At 41.0% G+C, this 26,609-nt stretch overlaps 1 protein-coding gene across 4 annotated transcripts in view; it reads left to right on the top strand.

Annotated features, from left to right (window-relative positions):
• Positions 1–26,609, top strand: part of Pde1c (phosphodiesterase 1C) — a 429,787-nt gene that overhangs the window by 92,124 nt on the left and 311,054 nt on the right. For all 4 annotated transcript variants that reach the window (XM_042273371.2, XM_076566854.1, XM_042273372.2 and 1 more), the window contains exon 3: positions 16,762–16,933. In XM_042273371.2, the coding sequence (XP_042129305.1) occupies positions 16,762–16,933 (172 nt within the window). The remainder of the gene's footprint in view (positions 1–16,761; positions 16,934–26,609) is intronic.

The following is a 26,609-nucleotide window of genomic DNA, read 5'->3' as shown; positions in this document are numbered from 1 at the left end:
CTCAAACCACAAGCCCCAAGAAACCAGAACAACAACAACAACAACAACAAAAACCCAGATGGACAAGAGGCCACTTTGGAGGTGAAGGATGGATGTGCTTAGTAGTACCCTGATGGTGGTGATGGCATCATGGGTATATGCTTATGACTCAAGGTCAAAATGTACACATTAAATCAGCGTACTTTCAGATATTGATTATTTCTCAATAAAACTAAAAAAAAGCAGAGGCTGGATTTGAGAATTTCTTTTGGTTTCTTATATGTACTCCAAAGTATTTCTGAATACTTTAGCTCCTCCTCTAGGTCTCTCCTGAACACTCTGCAGGGTCTGAGCTTCTCTATCTCCTACACATCCAATGGTGGCTCTAGAATGTCTACAGGTGATGGACATGGCAGGTCCATGGTTCTCATGTGGAGTCCCAGGATCTTTATAGAAATGCAGATTCTCAGATCGCATTCTACTTTCCGCTGATGTGGAGAGTGTTGGGGTGGGTCCTCATTACCTGTGTTTTAGCAAATTTTGTCACACCAGAACTTGAGAGCCAGTGATGTTACTGGAAGGACTAAAAATACTGGTGGAGTTGGAGACAGATCCAGGATGCAGAACAGAGTATGCTTTTTGTCTAACTGCAGACCAGTGTCTGATCCCCCAAGAGGAGATAACAGTATCTGCTCCTAGGTCCACATGTGAAACTTAAGTAATTAAAAAAAAATAAGATTAGGAGGTTTTGAGTGTGCCATATGGCTCCAGAGAAAGCAAGGAAGACATGATCTGACGATTCCACTCCTAATTCGTCTTCTTTTTACTCTCTTGGTGTGTAAAATATTAGGATGGTGTTTTAAGTTCCAGCAAAAGATACATTTGGATAACTTGAAAACACCTTCATTTTTTAAATGCATAAAGAAATACTGAATAAAACATTTAAAAATGATTTATAATAAAAAGAAAGAACCTCATGGGTTCTAGCAACGAAAGAAGAATTTAATATCAGTGTAGCTAGCCATATTCACACTGATTCCATATCTTTTCCATAGCCATTGGTACCATGTTTTAATGCCTATCTAATGATAGAATTTGGATTATGCACTATGGGGAACTCTATCTGAAACCTAAATTGGATTTAAAACACGGCAGATTTTATTTTCCAAAAGTGTTTGCATCTTTCCGATCCCACATGTTCTTTTTAGAGTGTGAGACCACTAAACCTCATACTGAGACCTAAGCCTGCATCTTCTACTATAAATGTAGCAGAAATAATATGCTGTGTCTTGGTAAGTTATATCATCAAAGACAATGTGGCTTCCACCTGCTGCAAGCTGGGATGTACTTAGGATGGCTACTGTGCTGTGAAGAGTGGGAAAGAGGAAGTCTACTGATATAGAATATGTTTGAGAAAATAATCACTATTCTAGTCAAATAACACACACACACACACACACACACACACACACACACACACACACACACACAAACACATCTTATTTCAACCCATGTCAAAAAAAATGCTGATTGGAAAACTTGGATGCTTAGCCTTACAAAGCTGTATTAAGGTGGAACAACACCCTTGTGAGGGTAGCCTCAGAATAGATCAGCTGGGGGAGCTATGGTTTTCCTCCGCATTTTAGTTGTATCTGCCAGGAGCTGAGCATCCCTCTGCCTTCCTAATGGGTGCTACCAGAGGGTCTTGGTGACGAGCTATTATATCATTGCCAGCCACCATGGTGCCATCCTTATCAGTGTATCAGTAGAGATCACACATGGAACAAGGAATATTACCTCTCTTTCTGTTTTCTGGGTATCATTGGAACAGTGGCAGCCTAGTGGGGACCTTGTGTACATTCACTTTACAGTAATGAGGTAGCATCCCATCTTTCTCTGCTTGTGTGTCAGAGAGTAAGACGAATAAAATCCATGCCAAGACACACTTACTCCATCTCCTAAAAAAGTTCAAGTGGAATCTTGAAAACAGCCAGAGAAAACAGACAACTGGCTGGTAGAGGGAAAGCAATGTGAACAGGGCAGATTCCTCACCGGAAGCCATAGAAACACAATATTTTCAAGTGTTAAAAGAATTGCCAACCCAGAAACTTTCAACCAGCGGGATGTTCCCCTGGAACGAAGCAACAATCTACACATTAGAAGATGAAGACAAAAATCAGGCTGAAGGAAGTTATTAAACAAAAGGAAACTTAAAATGAAGAGCCTTGCAAGACCAGGAAGGGAAGGACAGCAAAGACCAAATACAAGGAAATAAAGTTTCATCTCTGAGTTTTCTAAATTACTTACGGTATTTGAAGACAAATCACAAAATTACCTGATGTTGTTCTAACTGTACATAAAGCAAATATCATAACTAGTATGTATACTATTAAAAATATAATTATATTTCATATTGGGAAAACAAAGGGATATAAGTGAATATTAATGGTTCTATACTTGAATTGGCAAACAGTCACTCTATAAGACATTTTATAGTATTTATTATTATATTATTTATCCAATTTATAATTCCATATCCAGTATACCTACTTAGAAAGCTACAGAGGTACCCTATAGATAAAATGGATTTCTAAAATCATTCAAGTAAGTCTCAGGAGGAATAGAGGGATGAAAAAACAAACAAAGCAAATGTAAGTCCCCAGTATAAATGCATTACATTAAAATGATCTAAGTATAGCAATTAATGGGCAGATTTTCATAGTCGATTATAAAACATGACCAGCTATGTATTGCCTATAAGAAACAAATATCACCATTTAAGCAAGTTGAAAGTTAAAGAATGGAAAAAGAGGGCATATTAGCATTAATCAATGGAAATCTCCAGTATATCCTCAGATCAAAGACATGTTAGAGACCATGCAATTAAGAGTCAGGAACATTGTGCCATGGTAGTGATCAGCTCACCAGGAAGACACAAATCTTTGATGTCTATTTACCGGTGACTGAGCCATAAAGCAGAATCTGACAGAGCTAAAATGATAAACAGATAGCTAGCTACACAATTAGAGGTTTCAGCACACCTTCTCCAATCGTACATAGAACATACAGAAGAAAGGTTACAGAACTCAAAACCACCAACAATCAGCAGTATTAATTGTTGTTAAGTGAATACTTCATTCAGTAACTGTCAAGTATGCATTTCCTTCCAAAGTGTGCAAAGGGTACATCCCAAGTTCGTCTGACCCCAGGTCACTAAACAATCTTAAGAAATTTAAAAGAATAGAAATTGTGCAGAATGTGATCTCTAAGCTATAATGGAACCAATAAGAAAACCCTTAGAGGCAGACCTTCAGACAACTGGAAGTTAACACCACACTTCAGTCATGAAGATAAGGTCTTAAGAGGAATAAAATCATGCTGTATTGAGTCAGAATAAAGATGCAGTTTGTCAAAGTTTATGGTACTCAAAATTTATACTTTGCTCAAACAGGATTGAGGGGAAAGTTTGTTGCACCTGAATGTATGCATGTATTAAAAAGAAGTCCAAAATCAATCTTCAGAACTTTGAAAAAGAGCTAAACAAACCAAAATCAATCACCATGAAGTAAATAATAAAGTCAAGAGCAATAATTAGTGACATTAAAAACCAAGATACATGGATGTGCTGTATAAGGATTGACTACGTCTATGATGGCAGTCCCAGAAGGTGTAAAGCTTCTGTACTTGAAACTGAGTGACAATGTAGCTGCCTTCATGTACTTTATGATGCTGGCACAGTGAAGAAACAGACTAATTGTATTTCTAAAAATAAATCCCCAAGTATTAAACCACACTTGACGGTGAGTAAAAAAATAAAGACAACAAAGAGATTGGTCTTTGAAAGATCCGTAAGATTGGGAGACTTCTAGCAAATCACAAATATAAAAAATGAAACATAATATCATGGCCAGCAGGTATCAGAGAGACAATATCTCTGCAGTAGATACATTCCAGGGCTTAGATGAAATATACTTCACTCTTACAAAAATACACAACTTATCCAAATTGAAATACATTCAACAATACTATCACTATTATGTGATTAGAAACCTCACTAATATAAATTTAAGGTTCACATGGTGTGGCTGAAAGCTGTAAACCAAAGCAAATGAACATCAGCTTTTTACCATTTCTTTGAGAAAACTGAAGGCTAATTTACGAAGCTATCATTGTCTTGATGGCAATAGCAGACAAAGATAGCACCAGAAGAGACTACGGACCAAAGTCTTATAATTATAGATGCAAATATCCCCAGCAGAGTATTAGCAAATAGTCCCTAATAATATGTGATATGTGTATATTTGAGTAATAGATTTCAACCAGTTGGTGTTAACTCTAGGGATAGCAAGATCACTGACAATTCTAAAAATCAGTCAATATAGCTCACTATACTAATAGGATTGAGTAGGGAAATCATACAATATCTTACCATTGATGCAGAAAGAACACTGAGAACCACTCAGCAACTCCCCGTAGTAAACATAATCTCAGATTTTAGGGTGGTCTATTGGTTAGATAAAGAGTATGTAGAAAGAGAACCTCTACAGTTAACTGAAGAAAAAAAAGATGGATGCTTTCCCCTACAACTGGGAACAAAGCAAGTATGTCATATCATACCATCACTGTTCAAAATTCTTTTAAAAGTTCTAGCTGGTGCCTCAATGGATGTATAACAAATTTAGAAAGCCTATCAGAAAGGAAGAAATAGAAATCTCCCACTTACAAATGACACTATTGCTTCTATGTAGAAAACACCAAAGAATCTATCCAAAGTTCAACAGCTAAAAAGTGAGTTCAGTAATGTTGTATTGTACAAGATAAACATGCAAACTCATTGTATTACTGTATACTAGATAGAAAAAATGAGACAATGATGTTTATAAGTACTCTAACTAGGTCAGATGCAAAGATGTAGACCCAAGACTTATACCGACACTGCAGTACTCATGAGAGGAATCCTAGCAATGCAAAGTGCAAGACATCAGATAATTCACCTCTTAATTATGGGGACATAGTCTAGAAACACACTGCTAGGTGATTTGTCTTCGTGTGAACACGTACCTGGGAGATATGTACACAATGATGCCATTATGGTATGACATCCTGGGACTGCCGTTGTATATACAGTCTGTTGTTCACCAAACTGTTACATGGTTCATTACCATGATGTGCTTATAGATGGAAAGATACAACATATTAAAAACATTAGCTGTTTCTGTATTGATATCCAGATTTAACACAGTTCCCACCAAAATACTATCAAGATTTTATATAAATATAGAGTTTTATATATTCTGTGATGTATATAGAAAAATAAACAAAACCAGAAAGTCAAACAATTTTGAAAATGACTTAAGGACTAGTCTATTTGATTTCAAGACATAATAATCAAGACCGAGTGGTGAAATCCACAAGTCAGCCAAATAGAATGGCAAAGCCAGAAATGGACTCATAGGGACACACCTAACATTTTCAACAACACTGCAAGAGCAATTCAGTGGAGGGAATATGGCCTTTTCAACAAGTTGTACTGGACTATTGGGTATCTGTAGACAAGCTACATGGACACAGCAATAAAACAACCGCATGACTTATTGCTGTAAGTCATTGGTATATATTAGGTCTTGGCTAAACTTGCATTGGAGCCCAGTGGCAGAGTTGCCCCATCTTGCATAGACTGAGCTGTGAACAGCTCCTTGGCCATCTCATGGGGTTGAGGGATCTGTTGAAATCCTTATATTTGCAGGTGCAGCTCTTAGGGTTCTTAAGGAACAGTGTCTTAGTTAGGTTTTCTATTGCTGTGAAGAAATATCATGACCACAGCAACTCTTATAAAGGGAAACATTTAATTGGGGAATGGAGCTTACAATTTCAGAGGTTTAGTCCATTATCTTCATGGTGGGACATGGTGCTATGTAAGCAGACATGGTGCTGGAGAAGGAGCTGAGAGTTGTATATTTTGATCCACAAGCAATAGGATGTGCACTGTCTCACTGGGAGACCTCAAAGCCCACCCCCCCCCACCGTGACACACTTCCTCCAATAAGGCCACACCTACTCCAACAAGGCCACACCTCTTAACAGTGCCACTCACTTTGGGGGCCATTTTATTTCAAACCACCACAAATGGTCTGTCTTCCAAGTCAATAAATCTTGTGGAGGTCGGTTTCCAAAATCTTGTGGAGGTCGGTTTCCTAATCCAACAGAGCAGGTAGGAAAGCAGGACAAGGGGGGAGCTACATGAGTCGGAAATTAGAAGCACACCCAACATAATGGAAGCTGCTGGGGAGAAAGACAAGGCTAATGAGACGTTCATACAAAATTTTCATGTGGTGCCTACAATCTGAGATGCAGCAGGCAGCTTAGAAACAGATAAAAACTTAACCTTGAGAGTCAACCTTGGGCTTAGAGGTAGTAAAGATGAGTAAGTCACAATTCTTTTCCCTAAGTAGCTTATTGCCAGCGGATGACCTACTCTATTTATTTTATTACCAGTAATGTATAATTTGGGCGCAAAGGGGAAAAAGTTCTCTATTCTAGTGTATTTCCAAGCAATTGGTTTCTAACACATTTATTTTTGACCACAGAACACACATTGTTTAAGGTTAAAGGTTAGTGTGTCATATTTTTCTGAGTATTCACAGTTCTTTTGTATGTACTTTAGCTCTGAATTCATTCCCACCAAGTTTTTATAACGAAGTTAAACATCAACCCTGAAATGTCCCAAAGGAATAGTAGGTAGATTTACATATGAGTCATCTAGCAGATGGTGAATCATGAATATCTGCATGCTTTGCAGACACTAACTTGTTTCAAGGTAGTTATGCATTAAAAAAAATTTCCCTAAATGTTGGGGGTATGAGTGTCTGAATTAGTGAAAATATAAACTGTAGAAAACTTTTAAAATGCTCTCATGTAACTCTCAACTATTCATCTAACCAATGCCCTCATATTAATTCACTAACATCATCAGATGTCTGTCCAATAGAGTTTTAGAATGCTATTGGAAACAATGGCCCTTTAATCTTGTCTGCATCACTACTCTGTTGAATAGGCTCATTGTTTTTATATGGATAAAGAACCATCACGAATTTTCCTCTTAGAACTGATGGGCTCACTGTCTAATGATCTGCTGCATCAGATTAATCTGTAAATAGACTTTGAGGACAATGTAGGAGCTCTGCATGGCCATGAGGCTATGCTTTATAACACTCCATCTCTGCTCTTCCTGCTCCCTTCTTTCATAGCACCCGTGTCCCACTGCTCCCCGCTCCAGAGATATTTGTGTATCCATGTTGATTGTTGCAAGATCCACTATAACTGGTAAACAGAACCACCCTATAGTTGTATATGGTTCCTTCTAGATGTCCATCAATAGAAAATGGATAAAGTGTGGAATCTATACACACTAGGATTTTATGAAAATGTAAAGAAAAACAAAATCCTCATTCTTTAAAAAGTATAATGGAACTAGAAGTCATTATTATAATAAAAAAATTCATACTGAAAGACAAATGCCATATGTTTCTGTCATATGGAGCCTAGATTTTAGTGTGTGTGCATACATGTGTGTTGGGGGGATGTCATGAAACTAAAAAGGAGAATATAACAAGGGATGAAGAGATCTTAAGGGCAAGGGCTGTACAGGGAGGTAATGGAATGCTGGGATATGTGTGAGGGGACAGCGGAGGAAGCTGATTAGGGAGTAAGGCAAGGTCCCAGCAAGAGGGGTGCAGGGGATGGGGAGGTCAGTGGGGAGGGGGACAGATGAGAACAAAACATGCAGACGCCATAGAAAGCTCTTTTCTTTGTATACTTACTTAAATTGATTTAAAAAAAAAATAAAGCCCAGTAGGGAATTTGCTGGGGGGATATTCCAGGTGTTATAGACTTCTAGACAGACCCGTAGGAATTTAATAGCGTCAGTGGCTCAACTCTGTCATACTGTTCCTTTTCCCTTCTCTCTGCACCATCCCTTTAATCTTAGCGAGTAAAATCCCAGAGAAGAACCTCATCTCAGGGGAAGGATGGATACAAAATCATGCCGCAGACACTCTGGGAACCACTGAGACATTTTTCGCTCTCTTTCTGGAGAATTAAATCTCCTCCCTGCTCCCTGCTTTGCAAGACTCTAAATTCTCAGCCTCTGCCAGCCAAGATTTTATACATTTTTTTTAAAAACCCAGAACAAGTTGATAAGTCACTTGTCAGGGTGAAATAGAATCACCATATCACCTTGGGCTCCTCCTGCCGACAGTTTATTAGGCTGCCTCCCTGAGGCACAGTACAAAAGGAATCTGCGCTGACTTCTGATTTACATTCCTCTCATTTGCTTGTACCCTTGTCTTTCCTCAGCCCATTAAACTTACCTTGCGTGGTTCCTCCTCCTGGTAGCTGAGCTCCCTTCCCTAAAGCTACAAACTGCTTCCTCAAGGCCCGAGACCAGGATCTCCCCCAGTGAATCTTGTTTCCTGTGTAAAAGACTTTCTGGAACACGGACCATTCTTCTTAAGCTACATTGTGTATCTGTGTTTGCTCTTATGTGAAAGTATAAAGAGCGTGATGTATCACCCAGAACCCGGAATGAGGAAAGTGAGAATTTTGGTTAAAGTGATCTGCTTTTTTTTCCCCTCACTCTATGATCCATGTTATTCAATCTCCTGGAGACTTAATGTGCTAATGTTCAACGGGACTTGAAGACACATTAGTCCAATAGTTACTAAGGCCGTTCTCATCAGATATCATAGCACTTCTCAGTGTATAGTGAGTACTGGATGGTGTCACATTGGAATGTGACTGCTCCTTCTCATGCTGTGCTTAAGGCTACAGACAACTGCTAATGGAGTTTATGAATCAAGTGGATTTACAATTAGTCTGGAAGGGTTATGGGATAGACAAAAAATTGTCATTGTGAAGTAAGGGAAAGGATTTATAGCAGGGACAGAGAGGAGAGAGCAGGAGAATGGGTAGGTCCTGAGTTGGACAGGTCGGAGGAGCACACAGCTGGCTTCGGAGGCAGGAGGAGCAGATGAGATGGAGTGGGCCCAGCAGAGCTGCTTGCCTCCTGCACCTGAGCCACATTATTTTTGGTATCCTGAAGGTTTAGTTTACCTATGATTTCCCTCATGGGGCTTTTGATATTATTGGAAAAGACCCATGTGATTCTGTTTCTGTATTTTGTCTCTATTTAGTCAGAAGCATTTCATGCTTTCAAAATCAGTTTAAAAATAAATCAGAGTGGGGGAAGTTTTAGTTTTCATTTCGTCAGAGAAGGCTGTGCAGTGCCCCTGGAGACTATTCTGTCCACGTTCGTGACTGAGGAGCAGTTCGTGTCCACTTTCTCAGTCATCCAAAAGGTTCCCACCAGCTTGAGCTGGGATGAAGCAGTGCAGAGACCCACTGTGCTCCTAGGGAAGATCAGGGGACAGGGGATTCTGACTATATTCTGGGATGCAAAACTGTGGACACTCTGTACTAGGCCTGGCTTTGCTTCTGCTGGGCCCTGGTTTTAATCTCTGCCTGCATTTGTCTTTCGGTGTTTGCTCTAGAGATTCTTGACCCATGAAGGAGTTATCCCATGCTCACGTGTGGACAGAACCAAGAAAGCCAGGGAATTACCCAAGTGGCTCCCCTGCCCACAGGCAATGGCAGCCTGGAGGAAGATGCTGCTTCTCCCGTTTCTCACTGAAATAATTCAGAAAATTAATGACAGCTCCTCTGAAGATCTTTCTAGAATCTAGCCCTACTTGTCCTATTTTTCTACATTTGAATATGTTATTGTTTAACTCAAGAGGTCAGCAGAGGACTGACATCGAAGGTAGCTAGGCACACAGATACCATGAGAAGACAGGAGGGGATCTCGTTGTCTGGGACCACTCAGGGAGTGTTGGGGTTGGTCATGTGGCCAAGGAAGATGCAGATCCTGGCATAAGAGTGTCATTGTGCTTTGCTGGGAAGGAACAGGCAAGGCAGGAAAAACAGACTTAGACTGGCCTGTCTGAAATGGGTTCTAGGATATCAAAGATGCTCCTAGCTGTTCAGTATCTGGCCTTTGAATAGGGCTAGATAATAGTTACCCTGACTGTATGAGACTAATATGGGAGTTGGTTGGGGAATACCAGTTCTGGATTTCTTGGCTTCTGTTTGAAAAGCACACCCAGATAGGAGGACTTCTCTTTCAGGGTTAGGTAACAACTGAGGCAGTAGACTAAGATAGGGCAACTCAGGGATATTATTGAGTTGTCTGGAAGAGACATATCCGATACATGAATATAGGGCAGATGTTAAAATATTGTTTTTGAAAACTACAAGCCTGTTGAAAATTCCCACAATGATGGCAACTCCCTGATGCATCTGTCTTTGCTTCATTCTCATTCCATGGTTTATTCTCACTGCCTTCTGCTGCTTCCTGAGATCACTTCCCAAGAAGCTGCTCCTGCCCATCCACTTTCTAAAAAGGAAACTGGACCTAAGTCACATGTTAGAAGCAATTCAAGATTTGTATGCTGCCTCAGGGCCCTATTTCTACCCTAGGGATTCTTTGGTCCTGTGGAAACCATCCCATAGGCCTATATGAGTGGACTCAAAAGGCCTTATTTCTTTGTATGAGGTAGGATTCTGCCCTGGAGTCCTCCTGCATCTGGCCATCACAGGTTCTACTCTTGCTGTGCTGGAAGTAATTTGCCATCCTTGGTCCTTTTCTTACTGTCTTTCTTGTATTGTATCTGACCATCTCTGATTCTTTTCCACTCTGTTGCCTGTGGTACATTTTTTTTTACTTAAAAAATTGAAACCAATTTTGCTCACATTTCTCACTTTTTATTTTCATGTTTTTCCCAGTTTGGAATAATAGTTCATTCATCAAACATGTTCTCAGTTTCTACTGAATATGATCATGTATTCATACGGAGAGCCATGTGCCTCTTCTCTTCCTTCACCAATTTTTTTTTTAATGTGATTTTCCTTCCTAAATAAAAGCTCTGATTTCCAACATCCTCATTGGAGTTGCTAATTTTCTGTAGCCTACATGTGATGTAATTTAAGATTATTGTCTTATGAGTACCACCAAGTCTAAGAATTTTTTCCAGTGTGTGTGTGGGCACATATCCTTAGAACTGATCTCTTAGGCCTGGTGGAGTAACCTAGTAGTAGGCTTCTGGCCTAGCATGTATAAAGTCTTGGGTTCAATTCCCAGTGCCACAAAGACTTTAAAATTCCTTTAAAGATGCATAGTTCTATAATTTTCAGAAGATAATAGTTCACTCTATATTCGATTATAACTATCATTAATTTGACATATAGTTAGATTCATGTTTCTGTTTATATACTTTACATTTTCATTTATTTTTAATATTAAACATTTACACAGTCCAACAGTGTAAAATATTTACAAATGTGAAGTCATTTCCTCATATCTAGCCTAATCTCCCTATTCCTATTCCATCCACTATAGATAGTAATTTTCATAGTTTTTGTCCTTTTTTGGGGGGGCTTTTTGTAAAAATATTTCTTTTTGTTTCTTACTAGAGAAAGAATAGCATATAAATTTTAATGCACACTGCCCCTTCTTAAATATATTTTGAAATTTATTCCTTACCAGCATATAGAGTTATTTCTTTTGGGGGATATTATTCTGTAGCATAGATGTCTAGTATATGAACTATTGCAGGTAATCCAAGTGGCCAGTAGGTGGTGTTAGCCTAATCAGAGAAGAATTCCTCAAGGTGGGGCAGCAGATGTTAGCCACGGATAACATGGCTCCTTGGAGTTGCTCAAGGCTAATTTCTTAAGATATATATATAGTAAGCATGCATCGATGGGTTTATTTAATTGTTAAAGAAACCAGGAAAACATTACAATAGTTTGGAAGATGCAAAGCTTCATCTTGATTGTCAATTTGATCAGATTGATAGACGCCTAGAACATGAGTGAAATACACTTCTGGGTGTGCCTGTGGGGTGTTTCCAGAAACAATTAAACCATAGGGATTTGAGGCAATGGATCTTCTGATAGATAATATGATGGCATTATTCAACATATGAAAGAAGGTGGGCCTTTGTTGGAGGAATTAGCCACTAGGCATATGTCCCTGAGATCTTGCCCTGGTCTCTTCCTATATCTCACCTTCTCATCTTTCTGTCTGACATAAATTCTTTTTTCCCACACCTTCCGTGCCACGATGAATGAGACCTACAATACCATGAGCCAAAATCAGTCTTTTCTACCTTAAGTTCTTTATATCAGGCATTCTGTCATAGTAATGAGGTAAGTATCCAGCACAGAGAAGAATCCTAAGGCAGACAGATAATTAAGGCCACCAGGAAAGCAGAAATGAATTTGCTTAATAACATAAAACTGTCAAGACTTGTCAGTATCTGCAAGGAAGTAATTAGTTGTATTTCACTTGATAAGGTTCTTTTTCTGTAGGCAAAAAAATCATGTTCCCCATCTGTTTTCTTTAATTTCAGGGCTATAAAGTAGGCTCAAGATGATGAAAACGGTGATAACTTGGGCTGGGTGAGCTACACAGGATACCCACAAAACTGCTCATTTCAAAGACTAATAGTTTTCCCTGACAGTGTTTGTGGAGGGGATGGAAATGAAGACCAGGGGAAAGCCAACTCACCTTTCCCAAGACTGGCTGACGCCTGAACCAGATGTAGCTGCCTTGTGTTCTAGCATTTTCACATTGTCTTGACGGCGGGGGAGAACCTGAGGTTTTCCGTGTGTTCTGAAGCATCCGTCACAGAACTCTGACATGTTTCAGCACAGTGTCAAAGTACCGGGGGCACAGGCACAAATCCCTCTTCAGTTGGTCCAGTAAGCTTGGGATTTTCTTCTAGAAAGTACTCCTCTGTCACTGTTCCTGCCCCAGTGGGTGGCTCTGTTGTGTCTTTGAGCTGTTGTAAGTGTTCTTTCCTATTGGCTGGCTTTAGACTCATGTCCTATCCTATGTATGCCTCTCCCCAGGTCCCGGAGGCTGAGTGGGTGAGCCTTCTTTGGGCTCCTGTCACACCTGGTTTTCTCCCTAGCTATGGTATATTGCTGTCTATTGTTAGTAGTCAGAGCTACAGAGATGATTCCTTCCACATCCCTAACTCCTCATTCATCTCTCCATGTTAGGATCTGGAATGGGACCTGGCACACTGATGAAATTTAATGCATGTTTATTGAATGAGAAAATGAAGGAATGGAGAGAAATGCCCAGGAAGTTGATTGTAAGACCTTTATGTAGCAGCTGCTGTTCTTGTTTTTTCTCCTGGAACCAGAACTTCATTAACATATAATTAACATAGAACCAGACTTCATTAATAAGACCAGATCATATTAAACTATATGGTTAGGGCTTCAAAACTGTCCTGTGTTCAGGGGCTTGTGAGTCTGTTTCCTGTTCCTAATGTGCTCTTGATTGATGTAAAAGCAGTTTGGATGAACAATCCAAGGGGAACGTCATGGATGGCGATGGTCATTAATAGAGCTGTTTGCTGTCACGGGTGTCCTTGATGAAGGTTCAGGGAGCCTTATGAGGCGCTTTCCCTCAAATGGGTGACATTCTTTTGACCTTCATGCAGAACCATCCTTCAGGCATAGCAAGCCAGTATTTCTTCTGTGATGAGCTGCAGGTGACTGGGTCTTCGAAAAATTAAGTATCTCTATGTGCATACATGCCTATTCTCTACCTTCCTGTCACATATATGGGTGTAGCTGGTGTTATCTCAGACTTGTCCCTGTACATTACCCATGCTTCATCAAGAGCCTTTGTTGAATTAGAGAGGCATTCCCTCTGCATGGGTGCAGTGTTAAAAGCCAAGCCTCCTCAGATAAATGCAATTCCACTGAAGCAAGGCTATACTACCTCACAGTGTCTTGGTGCAAAAATAAAAAATCTTTCTTCTGGGAAGAGAATAACCAGTATGAGCCAGTGGTCATTTTGTAAGGGCCCTGCTCTCAGATAAAATAAATGAAGAAAATCTAAATTTCCTGAAAGGTTTCTTTCATGAAGTTATTATTTTAATTATTTACTCTTTGTTTTATAATAATTTTAATCTTAAAACAGTTTTAAATTTGCAGAAAGAACCCACTATGAGCTTCATCTGCTATTAGCCTCTTACATTAGTATGATATATATTTGTTAAAAACAATGAATCAATATTGACATGTATTATTAACTGAAGTCCAAATAGTGCTCAATTTACTTTGGCTTTTGCATAGTATTATATCTGAAGCTTCCAGATCCCATTTGGGACACAGCATTACATGTCTTAACAGCATTACATTGCACTTAACTATGTCTCTTAGGCTCCTTTTGGCAATGGTAATTTCTGTGCTATACAGCTATGATAGTTTTAAAGAGTACTACTCAGGTATTTTGTAAAAAGCCTCCTCAACTCAGATGTCCGATGTTTACCCTATGACTAGACTATGTGTTTCAACAGTTTTTATTTATTGTTTCAGAATGATGCAATCAACAGATTAGGAGAGAACTGCCATTGTAAAGACAGTTGTTATAGATCCTAGTGTGGCCATATGGAGAAGCAATGGATAATGGGACAGAAGGAGGGGGTTCTGAGTAGGAGACATGATTTGAGTTTCAATGGAGGAACAAGGGAGATCAGGGAAGCAGACACAGGGTTGACCAGACTGAATGATTTCTATGGTCTTTGGAGAAGAAGGTTGCTTAGATTTAACTCCATGTGACCCATCCCCTGGGTCATTAGGGACTTGGGGTTATTAGGACAGTGAATAGAGTTCAGGAATGTGAAAGCCCAATAAAGAAGGAGTTGGGTGATCCTTGGTGCTCAGGAATGAGAAAGGGGCAGGAGGCCAAGGAACATAATAAAGTTAGCTGGGTTGAGCATGCGCAAGTTGAGCAGATGTCAAAGCACAGTTTCCAGAAGCTACATTCATGCTTAATAGGGAGGGATTCCATGTTGTTTTGGAAGATCTAGAAGACTCAGAGAAACATTTTTATCATATCCTCCCAGGGCTATGCTCTGTTAGTGCATTGGGTTGAATGCATTAATAATAAACTCAGTCACAAATAACGTGTCACTGTTGCATTATTGAAAAGAAATGATTAAGCACTTCCCTTTGGTATAATTTAACCAAGAGTGAACCCAGATTTGACTCCCCCATCTCCCCCCTCCCCCCCCCCACTCGCCCGCCCACGCGCGCGCGCGCGCGTGTGTGTGTGTGTGTGTGTGTGTGTGTGTGTGTGTGTGTGTTCTGTTGTTCCATTGTATAAGTCTGAATCTATGCCTGCCTCAATGCTATCTTGTGGATCTATCTGTTCCTGGCTCTGGGTCTGTTTGTGCCTGAGTGTACCCATGTGTGTGTCTCTAGCAAAGGGTTTTGTTTTCTCTTAAATTAAACAGCACAAAAAGTTATCACATCAGGGAAGGAATAAAGAATAGTTTAGAGAAATCTTTAATAGAATTTTGCAAAAGATTCGGTCACTGACTCTAATTGACCCCAAATGACCCAGATAACAAATAGTATTATAAATATCATTTGTTTATCTGGCAATATTCTTATGCTGCAGCCAACATTTATGATGGATATTAATTTTATAAGGTTGCTTTAATTTTATTTTCTGTTTCCAGAAAATGATTATCATGACATATATATATATATATATATATATATAATGCTCTGAGACAGGGGCGTGAAAGAGTAGCTAACTTAAGATCACAATCATGCTTTAGGCTGGAAAAGTTGATTACATGGGAAATCCAAGGCAAGTAAGGTTGGTTATTATATTTTTTTTCTCTCAAAGGCAAGTTAAACAACAGGCTAGGTATACCAGTAAATCAATCTTAAGTGGCCTCAAGATGTATTATTAATTCTGACTATGAGGTCAGAAAGTTCCAGTCTCTTTGAATGTAAGAGATATTTTTATCATAATGTATTGTCACACACTGGCATGTTGATATTGACCTTAATCTTTTGGCTACTCCAACTCTACAATTGCAACATCATTTCCATCTGATGCTCACCTTTTACACTTAGCTTACATGTCTGACATGTCAATAAATATGCAAAATAGCCTTTCTCAAATCTTGATGTTGCAGAAGAATCATACAGCTTGATTGTGAGTTGTAGTCCCTAGACATGGCTGTTCTCAGGATGGGTATTTCCTTAGAATGGTGTGTCAAAACTTGGTTTCAGGCAAGTTGATCTCACAGAGGAGATTGTATCTGGATATTTTTGTGTTCTCTAAATGGTAGTACTATTATTGAGTAGACATCTTCATGATACATGTGATACTACCCAACATGTGAAGCTGATCCCTCTGCACTGAGACAGGATGCCCATGATGGCTGACTGTAATTCTGTATATCTATTGCTAGCCTGTTTTATGCATATCAATGAGAAATATCTCTGATTTATCCACAGATTGCCTGCCAGTTTTTTTTTTCTGAATGTCGTTTATTGAAGGAGGGAGGAGGTCTTAAATATAGGCTTACAGTGCAATGAGAGAACCCCAGAGGGCAGAAGTTCGTTACTGATGTTTTACAATCTTGCATCTAAGCTGTCAATGCCCATTATGCAGGATACACAGACAAGGAACTTCCCTTAAGCATTCAGGAGGGTGGAATCCGGCAGGGAATTAGCATAGAGAGGATATCAAGGTCAAGGGCCTGCCAGGTATCTTATGCAGCCCTGTGATGTAGGTGATGATAAGAGATGTCTAAATCTCCTGCTCTGCCTTTGCATATTGAGTGGGGATGAAGGAAACACAGTTAGCTGTGACTCACTTGTGCATTTCTCTTTCATCCTTAGGGTCTAAGTCACAAAACTGTCTGTGGAACTCTCTCATTGATGGGCTCACTGGGAATGTCAAGGAGAAGCCACGGCCAACAATTGTTCAGGACACTCGACCCCCAGAGGAAATTCTGGCAGATGAATTGCCACAGCTGGATAGCCCAGAAGCTTTGGTGAAAACATCCTTCAGGTTTGGTGGATGAGAATCCAGTTTGTTCCTTTTTAATGGTTTTGAGAGTTGTCTCAGTCCACTTGGATGGCCACTCTGGGGGCAGCAAATGACTGTTTCTCTGTGCTGTATAAATTAGCATTGATGAAGGATTGTTGGAATGCTAGCTGGACTTCTAGGTAGATTGCCCAAATGTGGTTCATTTCTGCTGGTAATTCATTTTGCTGGTAGTCAGCATTTCAGTGCTGACGCTTGGGACTCAGTGATGTCGGTAGCTTGAATTGAGTTAATGATGCTTTTGCTTCAAAGGACAGTAATGCATCCAGATAAATGCACAGAGATAAAGCGTGTGGTGGGATTCATTCAGCCTCGTGTCTTTGCTGTTTCTTGCTTGGGGGAAGTTTCTACTTGTGAGAGGGAAATGACATGCAATCTTGCGTTGTTCCTCCTGATGGCTGGCTGCTCTGCTCCTGTTCCCTTCGCCTGGCATCTCCCTGGAAAGGCTTGTTTCATTTTCTTTTAACTGTATGCTCCGTTTTTTTTTATTACAATGCTATCTCTTATCTTCTCATCCATTTTAATAAAAGTTAATCTGGGTATGAATGTGTTATGAAAAAAGGATTTCCTTTTTTATGAATGGGCCTTGAAACGTCCAGTGCTACTAGTGTCAGAAATTGAGATTTCTTAATTCTTCCAGCTCCCTTTCCCCACCTCCTTTCTGTTACAGTAACTTTTCTGGTCCCACTTTTCTTGTCACCATAAATTGTCCTGTTCTCCAAAAAGCGAGTGGAACACATGAACTTCACTCCAGGCAACTTTTAGACTCCATGAGATGGTTTTTAAACGAGCTGTCTTTTGCATAGAGGTAGTGTGTGTGATGGCTTAGAGCCGGTTCATTGTGTGCAGGGTCTTATGTAGACTGAATTATAGATGAGTCTGAACAGAAGTGTGAATAGAGGTTTTGTTTGGATTTCTTTCTGCAGCACGATGGCTACACAGCAGAGACAAGAACCGCGGGCAAATGATTGTCTTATTCCAAATAGAGGGTTTGGTTATTGCGTCCTGAGGTTTGGAATGAAGGAGAAACTCTCCCTGTGAGACTGCATTTCTCTGCAAATGACAGCAATAAAGAGCGGACATTGATTGGCTTCCTTTGATCATGTGGTCTTGCCTTGGAGTCTATTTGCTCATATATGGTATATCATAACCACGTCCTCCATCTCACAACAGGCTTATTGCTTCTTTCCTTACCAGCTGAAGGGTTACTCTCCCAGAAGGTCCATCTGATCTGTGTGTCCATCTTCATCAGCCATTCTTCTTGTCATTCCTTTTAAATAAATGTAGTTCCTGCAGAGCTTTGAAATAGGGAGTGTCTATTGGTTGACGGCTCCTTTGCTTGATTTGCTGGTTGTAGTCTGTGCCAATGTCTTCATTCCTGAAAGAGATTGGTGATAAATTATTAAGGTTGGGACTTCTTTCTGGTACTTTGTGAAACTTGGCACAGTAGCAAAGGACTGGAGGACACAATATTGCACCTTTGTATCAGTTGAGGCTAGAAAGCCACCGGCATTAGCCAATCATTTATTGGTGCCCTGTATGCTATTCTACAACAATTCTTCAAAAGATGGTTGACTGCTGTGATGATGTTACGTGGAACATACTCCCTTGTGCAGTTGTTACCTGGGGGCATCAGGATCAGTTTTTTTGCACATAAATTATCAAGCATACTCAAAATACTCAGCTTATTTATCAATTAGTAATTAGGCAGTATCATGTTATCCTGTTGATAATGCCACTCCACTTTTTTTAAATGATTTTTGAATTTCAAAGAAAAGAAGGAACTATAGATATATTTTAAATAATGCTTGTAGGAGTATTCATGCCTTGGAAACCTGAGACTTGTTCCTTCACAATGTCTGTGACCTAGGAGAAAATGTGGCTTATCTTCACATAGTTATTTGTTTGTTTTTATATTCCAACCAAAGTTCCCCTCCCTCCTCTTCTCCCAGTATCTCTCCACCTCCACTCTTTCCCCTTCCATTCCTCCTCTGTTTCTCTTCAGAAAAGAGGGGGCCTCCTATGGATATCATCCAGCCATGGCATATCAAGTTGCACTGAGACTAGGCACCTCCTCTTCTATTAAGGCTGGGTGAGGCAATCTGGTAGGCGGAATGGGTCCACAAGCAGGCAACAGAGTCAGAGACAGCCCCTGCTCTCACTGTTAGGAGTCCCACAAGAAGACCAAGCTACACAACTGTAACATATGCAGAGGGCCTAGGTCAGTTCCATCATGCACTCTCCCTGGTTGTCCGTTCAATCTCTGTGGGCTCCTTTATTCATATAGTTTTTTTTTTTTCAAGATAGGGTTTCTCAGTGTGTAGTTTTGGTGTCTGTAGACCAGGCTGGCCTCAAACTCACAGAGATCTGCCTGGCTCTGCCTCCTGAGTGATGGGATTAAAGGTGTGTACCACCACTGCCCAGCTTATTCATATAATTTTAACCTTCAGGGAAACACACACAGTTGAGAGTTCTTACCTGAGGTTCTGGAAGGTCTTATTTGCTGAAAAGGAGCAAATAAGAGAGTGAGTGCCCGCTTAATATTTGCATAATATGTTCATTCAAATAATTCTTTCTAGACAGACAGGATGGTGTGGTGTAAAGTCAGATTCTATATTTCATTTCCAAGATAGGATGAATTCATGCATTTATGAATAGTAGGAATTATTTCAGAAAAGTTCATATGTTTTAGTTTCTCCCAGGCTTGCTGTTACAATAACAAATATGCACATACTGTCACCATGACTCTGGTGAAGAGGAAACTTAAAACACAGAATTAATGTTACAAAGGATTTCTTGATAGACTTGCTTAGAAGACATTAAGCCACACCAAGTAGAATTTAGCTAAGGAAGCTCTGTCTCCAAAATACCCCGAAGATACTAGTTTGCTAACCAGACCTGTTAGAGATAAGCAATATTTAGGCTACTAGGATATAAATTTTCATCAGGATTAACCAGCCATTAGGCTATGTCCTGACTTATAACCAGCCATTAGATCCATTTCTCTATCAGAGAACATGCCTATAATAGACAACTCAAGGGGGCAGTGCAGGGAGACAACCATGTTAAGCCCTGCTCTGCAATAAAGCCCCTGGTGCTCTTTTTAAGAAAGGCATAATTCTGCCAGGTGGGTAAGATGATCCTTGGTAATAACTATTCAAAAAAGAGCAACACTGGTATATTTAAAAACAATTCTGGCAACACCTTTTGTGTGTAAATTTCTTATCTACTTAAGTGGCCAGATTTGCATATGTGGAATCATAAGCCTATGGTGTATAGAAGTTGGTGAGATCTTTGAAATCTTCCCTTTGGTCATTGGCCAGAGCCAGATGGTGCTATTATGGAAGAGCTTTTCCCTTATTTTTCCCGAGTGTGTAGAGTGAATTCTCACTAGAGAGGGGACATATTTCTGCTTTAAGCTTACAACCCAAAAGATGCTGCCCACTTGTGGTGGTTTGAATGAGAATAGACCCAATAGGATCATTTATTTGAATACTTGGTTCCCAGTGGGTGGAACTGTTTGGGAAAGATTAGGAGATATGGTCTTGTTGGAGGAGGTGTGGCCTTGCTGGAGGAGGTGTGTCATTGGGGGTGGGTTTTAAGGTTTAAAAAGACATGCCATTCCTATGGTCTCTCTATCCTATGGTTGTGAATTAATATGTGAGGTCTCAGCTTTCCCTTTATTCCACCATCATGGACTCTAACCCTCTGAATCCATAAGCCAAATTAAATGCTGTCTTTTGTAAGTTGCCTTGGTCATGGTATTTTATCACACCAATAGAAAAGTAACAATGACACTATTGCAGAGGAGAAGAAACTGTCCCAGAGAGGTGGGGCCTATGATTTGGACTGAATTCAAATACAAACTAGTAGGAATGCTTGTTTGGGAGTTGGCTATCACTAATGGTAGTAGGCAGGTCCTATTGATTATAAGGTAGTAGGCCTTATTGATTATAAGTCCTTGGAATCTCATCTTAAATAACTAGATCATTGAAAGGATGCTCATAATTGCAATTCAGCTTCAAGAAAAGTTCCTAGAACTACCACTTCAAGCCTTTCCTGCAAACAGCCAGGGACTGCCTCTGAAGGTCAACATGATCAGTTAACAGTAATGACAGAATGTGTCGGGCTGAAAGTAAGACTTTGACATTCAGACTTAGAAAGTAAGATTCTGGAATATGAATGGACCAGCCTTCCTCCCTCTAGATTGTATATTACTAGCTGAGGTGTGCAAAAGCCATCTCAGGTCTAAATCCATCCCTGGCACCCTCCTCTTATCCTTCTCTGCTGGATGCTGAAGGACAGATGCTCAGAGTCTTGGGGCAGACAGTTCAGCATAGTCTTGTGTAGAAAGTGCCAGGGCTTGAAGGGAAGCAGTGTTCTGTCTTGTTCAAATCCAGGTCCTAACTGTCTCTGGTAAGTGCCATGGTTTATCTCTTACTTGTGCTGAGGGATGTAGTCTCCATCATCTCAAAACAGGCACTGTCAGGTACCTAGTTAGGCAGGTTAAATATTAGGCATATCTGTATTGGATTTTAGTTCCAATTCTCTTACCAGTGGCTGATTTCATCTTTTTTAGCCTCTGTTTTCTCTCCTTTGAGTTTTTTCTTTCCTTTCAGTTTTATATGATGGCATATTTGGAAAACAAAAAAACAGAACAGATTTTGATATGTAACATTGAAAATGATTAAATCAAGTCACTTAACATACCCATTACAAAGGCATTTTTGTGTGTGGTGAACCTTATTGTCTTAACCATAACAATTGAAGCTGGATTAGAGTAGCTGCTTTGACTGGACATTGCAAATACCTGTAGGGCTTGTTAAAGTGGACGGTGGGCTTACCCCACAGGGTGGAGGGAACTGGGGCCCAACATGTACTTTTTTAACAAGCTTCAAGGATGCTAATGCTGGTAGTTGGGGGCACCCTCTTCAGAACTATGGGGCAAGGTGCGAGTTCCTAGCCTCTTGAATTTGGAAATAGTTCACTGTTATAGAGTAGGTCGCTGACCTAATTTGGCCTTAGTTGTTCATTTTTTGCTCTGGGGACAGAGAAACTCACTTTCAGGGTTGGTGTGAGGACTTAAGTAAGCACACAAAGGGGACAAGTTGTGTGTGGCAGCTAATATGTACTCAGGAAGCCCAATTCCTGTTTCTGCTCAGTAGTTCCTGGACCCCTTGCATACCCTTGAGTGTACAGCACACATGGTAATGGATTAAGGGTGAGGCTGTGGCTTCAGCTTTGGATTACTGTGGGCCCTGAAAGCTCAGTGAGCACTCAACAGAAGTCTGCCTTCAAGACCCAATTCTCCTAAAAGGACAAAAGCAGGAAAAAGAAACACAACATTCCCCTGGGAACCGCCTGACATCCTGCCTTCCTTGTTCCTCATGTCCTCTCCCTTGGAGTCTGATGCTCTGCCCACGCTGTTTGTCAAGGAGAATGGAGAAGAGATGGAACCTGGGGCTAAGAGGCTAAGTCTAGGCAGTCTGGCTATGAATAAACTTCTCAGTACCTGCCACTAGAGGACCCAAAAGAACAGGAAAACATCCCTGGTGAGAGTCTGATCTGTCACCTACCTGCTGCTGGGCAGTCATTTGCTCATCTGAGGGCCTTAGCAAGGTGAGTGTCATTATCCAGGCTGTACAGGTCAAGACATGGAGAGAGCAAACCGTGTGTACCAGATTACCAGCAGTGGCAGAGCTAGAGAATTGAAATAGCTCGATCTGCTTGGGTCAGGGTCCCTCTGCCATTTCCTGCCACCACCACACCACCTTGACACTCAAGTCCCTAGAACGCTTGTGAATGAGGGCCATGTGATTGGCTGTACTAGTCTGAGTGTGATCTTTGAATATATACTTTGAAATCCCAAATGTCCTGTAATGCAGACCCTGCCCTGTTCCATCACATGAAGTATTTTTCTAGTTTCAGTTTATGCTTTCAACACACCTTCTCTACTCGGATAGAAGTGTTTTTTCAGGTACTGCTCCTCAAACATTATGTCTAAAAGAATTCTTTGAAGAGTTTTGTTCTGTGAAGACCCTGATTTAGCGTGTGCATCTGAGATCCTAGCAAACTCCAGGAGATGGGGAAGTTTGAGGACCATCTTTTCAGTGGTAAGGCCTGGAATATCAGCATGAATTTGTAAAGTGTGGTTTTTAAACCTACATGGAGTCTTTTTATCCTGTTTTCTAAATGGAAACATAAGCGTCTGAGATTCCTGGTAGGATTAAGTGGGCTAAAGAGGCCAACAACCTCCATTTTCTTTTTCCCCAGAGTTCTAAACACTGTTTAAGGTTAAATTGACCCAAGCTCTTTCTTCTGTTAGTGGGCCCTGGGGATATGGGTGTGGGGGGTGCTTTTTGAGTAAGGCTGGACACTGACCCAACCTCGTGGGCTGTAGTGGAAATTCTGAAGCTACCTGGTGTGTAGCAATCTCAGTTGCTTACCTTGCACTGTGTGACTCCTTGTGTGGGTCGAGTTGCCAGGTTTTGATGGCTTTGCTTTTGGAAGAGGAGCACACTTCCCTCCCCAGAGGCACCAGGGGCTTGCTGACCTCCTCTTCCCACTCAGAATGGATGCATTTGAGTTCTGACAATTACCTCTTAGATTATATACATCGTTTATTATTGTTCCCAAGAGCAGAGCCCCATGGAGCCAACACTTCAGCCTGGGAGGAGCTTAAGGCCTTGTCGGTTGCCATTGGATGGGTTGTGTTTTCCACGCTGAATTAAATCACTGAACCCCTTGTTTTTGCATTTGGCAGTCAATTTCCCACTAGGGATTCCTGCCAAAAAGTCAGTTTCTGACTTGATTACTTTCAGGAAATGTGCAGTCTGGTTGATGGTGGGCATGGCATGCGGCTGAGTTCCTGGGGCTTCTGACCCCATCCTGGGATGAGTCATGGGTTAGTGTGCCCAGTTAGTTCATGGGAAGTCTAGCTGTGCAAATTTCTCTATCATCTTGTGTTGGCTATGTATAGGGACTTGGGGGGACATTTACTTTCCTGATTTACTGTTGCCTTCAAGGAATGTCAATGTTTCTCTCTGTTCTTCCCTAAGCAGAAGGGTCTTCCCCAAGTTTGCCAAGAGAGGATATGAAAGAATGGACTTGAGGGTGTTAACATTTCTATTCATCTGTAAAATTGTCTCATTTTTGCGTTATTTTGGTTAGCATTTTTGCACTTATGACTTCTTTGCATATGGGTTGTTAGACTCCATTCTCATCTTCCTCTCCCACCACTGCCATCCCCTCCTCTAGCTCGTTCCCCTTTCCCCCCAATTAGTCACCCCTCCTTCTGCCTCCAGTTAGTCTATCCCATTACCCTCTCTATTTCCCACCTCCCTTAAGAACCTCCTTTTTACTTTTGTAACCTGTGAGTGCATGCTAGTGTATACACACATGTATACACACACCTGCACATACACAATTTTAAATCTAGGTTCCCCATGGGAGAGCCTTATAAAAGCCAGAGAAGCTTTTACAGTGATGTTGGTTTCCCGGGAAAGCATTATTTAGGACTCTTTTTTCTAAGGACACTTTTCAGAGATTGATTTTCCAGTTAGAAGTTGGAAAGGTGTGGGTAAAGCAATCACTGCCCTGTGTATTCTTCTTGGTCTTTTCACTGGGAATTTTGAAAAAAAAAAAAAAAAAAAAAAGAGGACCTTGTCTATCATGGCAATGAATTTGGCTGTCATATCTTTCACCACAGGCACATGCTTGGACTGTGACCCTGTTCTGTTGGGGACAGTTGGCTCCATGATAGCTAAGGCTATTGTTCCAAGGCATGGCAGAGAGGCTGAATCTAGCTGCTCCTGGTAGATGCCAACCCTTATGATGAGGGCTTGGTTTAAGGCCTCGCTGGGGAGCTTGGGGAGGCCCCTTTAGAATAGCACTTCAGTTAGGTCGTCCATCCATCCTTCCTTCTCCCTTTGATGGGAGTCAAACCTACTTCTCGTCTTCTCCCAGGCTCTTCCAGCTTCTTTCGCATTTTCTCCCCGATACGTTTCTTGTGTGTTTAATCCTGACTTTACAAATTATCCAGCCATACTGTGATCCTCGGCTGGGTACTTTGCCACCTGTAGCTCAGTGCCTTGGCACAGCTCCAAGGTCATGATCCTAGGAATCCTGGGCCAGGCTGTGTATTTACTTTTATATTTTATCTGAGACTGCTGCTTCCCATTGGTGGTAGTATTATTACTAGACTGAAACTTCCTTCAATTTCTTGTACTTCTATTGCCTACAGGAGACTTTTGAAGCATTGGATTAAAAAACAAAAGAACAACACAAAGGGGGAGAATTTTAAGTTATACTGAAGGAATGAATATTGCCATACCCAGGGGAAAGATACTGAATACCACACATAAAACTAGATTCTGTACAAACTCTTGACCCCAGCCAGTGGACCTGTCTCTGAGACTCACTTGCCCTGCAGTGTGTGTTCTTTCTCAAGCCAGGACACCTTCTCCTTGAGCTACAGAAATGGAGCTAACTCATGGGGTAGTCCCTCCACACACACCTTTATTGGTTTATTTTCCTGCCCTGCTATAAGAAGGACTGTATAATTTTAGGCTCTGGAAGAAGAATTCATTACCTCTCTGTCGTCAGGGAACGCCCTGGTCAAGACGTTCAGAGAAGAGAGTGGCACCAATGCTGTTGGAAATCTCCCGCAGACAGTGGAAGCCTCCAACACAGAGGTGCTTCTCAGTGCTCAGCTCGCCAAGGCTCACCCCAGATTCCTTTCTTGCTAAACATTTTTGATGTCATCTATTAAAGGATAGAATATTGATTCTCGCTTGTTCATAGGGGATGGGAACCTCTGTAGCAAGGTTACAGCTTTGTTAGCACCCCAGAATGTGCAGAAAACGTTGCTTTCAGGTTTTCCTTTTAATTGGCCTGACCTTCCGCTAGAGTCCCTTACTTTACTGGGTACCAAGGGGGACCCCTTTCATTTGAAGCCTCCGTGAGTTTCACATTTGAATAGTGTCCCCCCTCCCCCACATACACACACACACTGATTTAGTTTCCTCTCTCCATTCCCTCCCTTTACTTTGAGATGAGGTCTTGCTAAGTTTCAGTCTGTAGTGAATTAAATCAGTAGTAAGTTTTGGTCTTTCTCGGGACTCACTATGTTGGCCTTAAGTTTCTGACCTCATGTTTGTGAGTGCCGGGACCATAGGTGTGTACTACCACATCCGGTTAGCATTAGATTCTTGAAGTAAAATGCTCAAGTGTTTTGAACTCCACTAGAGGGTCTGGTTGCTATTCTCCTATGGTTCCAGACCATATGGATGGTCTAGTCTTCAGCCCTGGCTACAGTTGTTCTCATGTCCACCTCCCTTGCTGACTCCCCATTCAGGAGCCTGATGGGTCTGGCCGATGATGTCAGGCTATGCTGGGACCTGTTCCCACTACACCAAGCTGAAGGGACAACCTGGGAAAGCTAAACCCCTGCCCCCTTAGCTCACTTACCAGCCGCTGCACTTCCTTTGGTGTGGGGCTTCCAGTCTGGGCAGGTATCTCTCCAGAGAAGGTAGGAAGACGGCAACTGTCATCCTCTCCTCTTCAGTCAGGTTTTCCTTCCCCCTGAGCCCCTCAGACGGAAGCTGTGGCTCCGCCTTTCCACTTCTCCCATATCACTGCC

The sequence above is a fragment of the Peromyscus maniculatus genome, chromosome 3 (genome assembly GCF_049852395.1).
Source record: "Peromyscus maniculatus bairdii isolate BWxNUB_F1_BW_parent chromosome 3, HU_Pman_BW_mat_3.1, whole genome shotgun sequence".
Lineage (NCBI taxonomy): Eukaryota > Metazoa > Chordata > Mammalia > Rodentia > Cricetidae > Peromyscus > Peromyscus maniculatus.
Note: the sequence above shows the minus strand (reverse complement) of the source record. Positions and strands in the feature narration are given on the sequence as shown.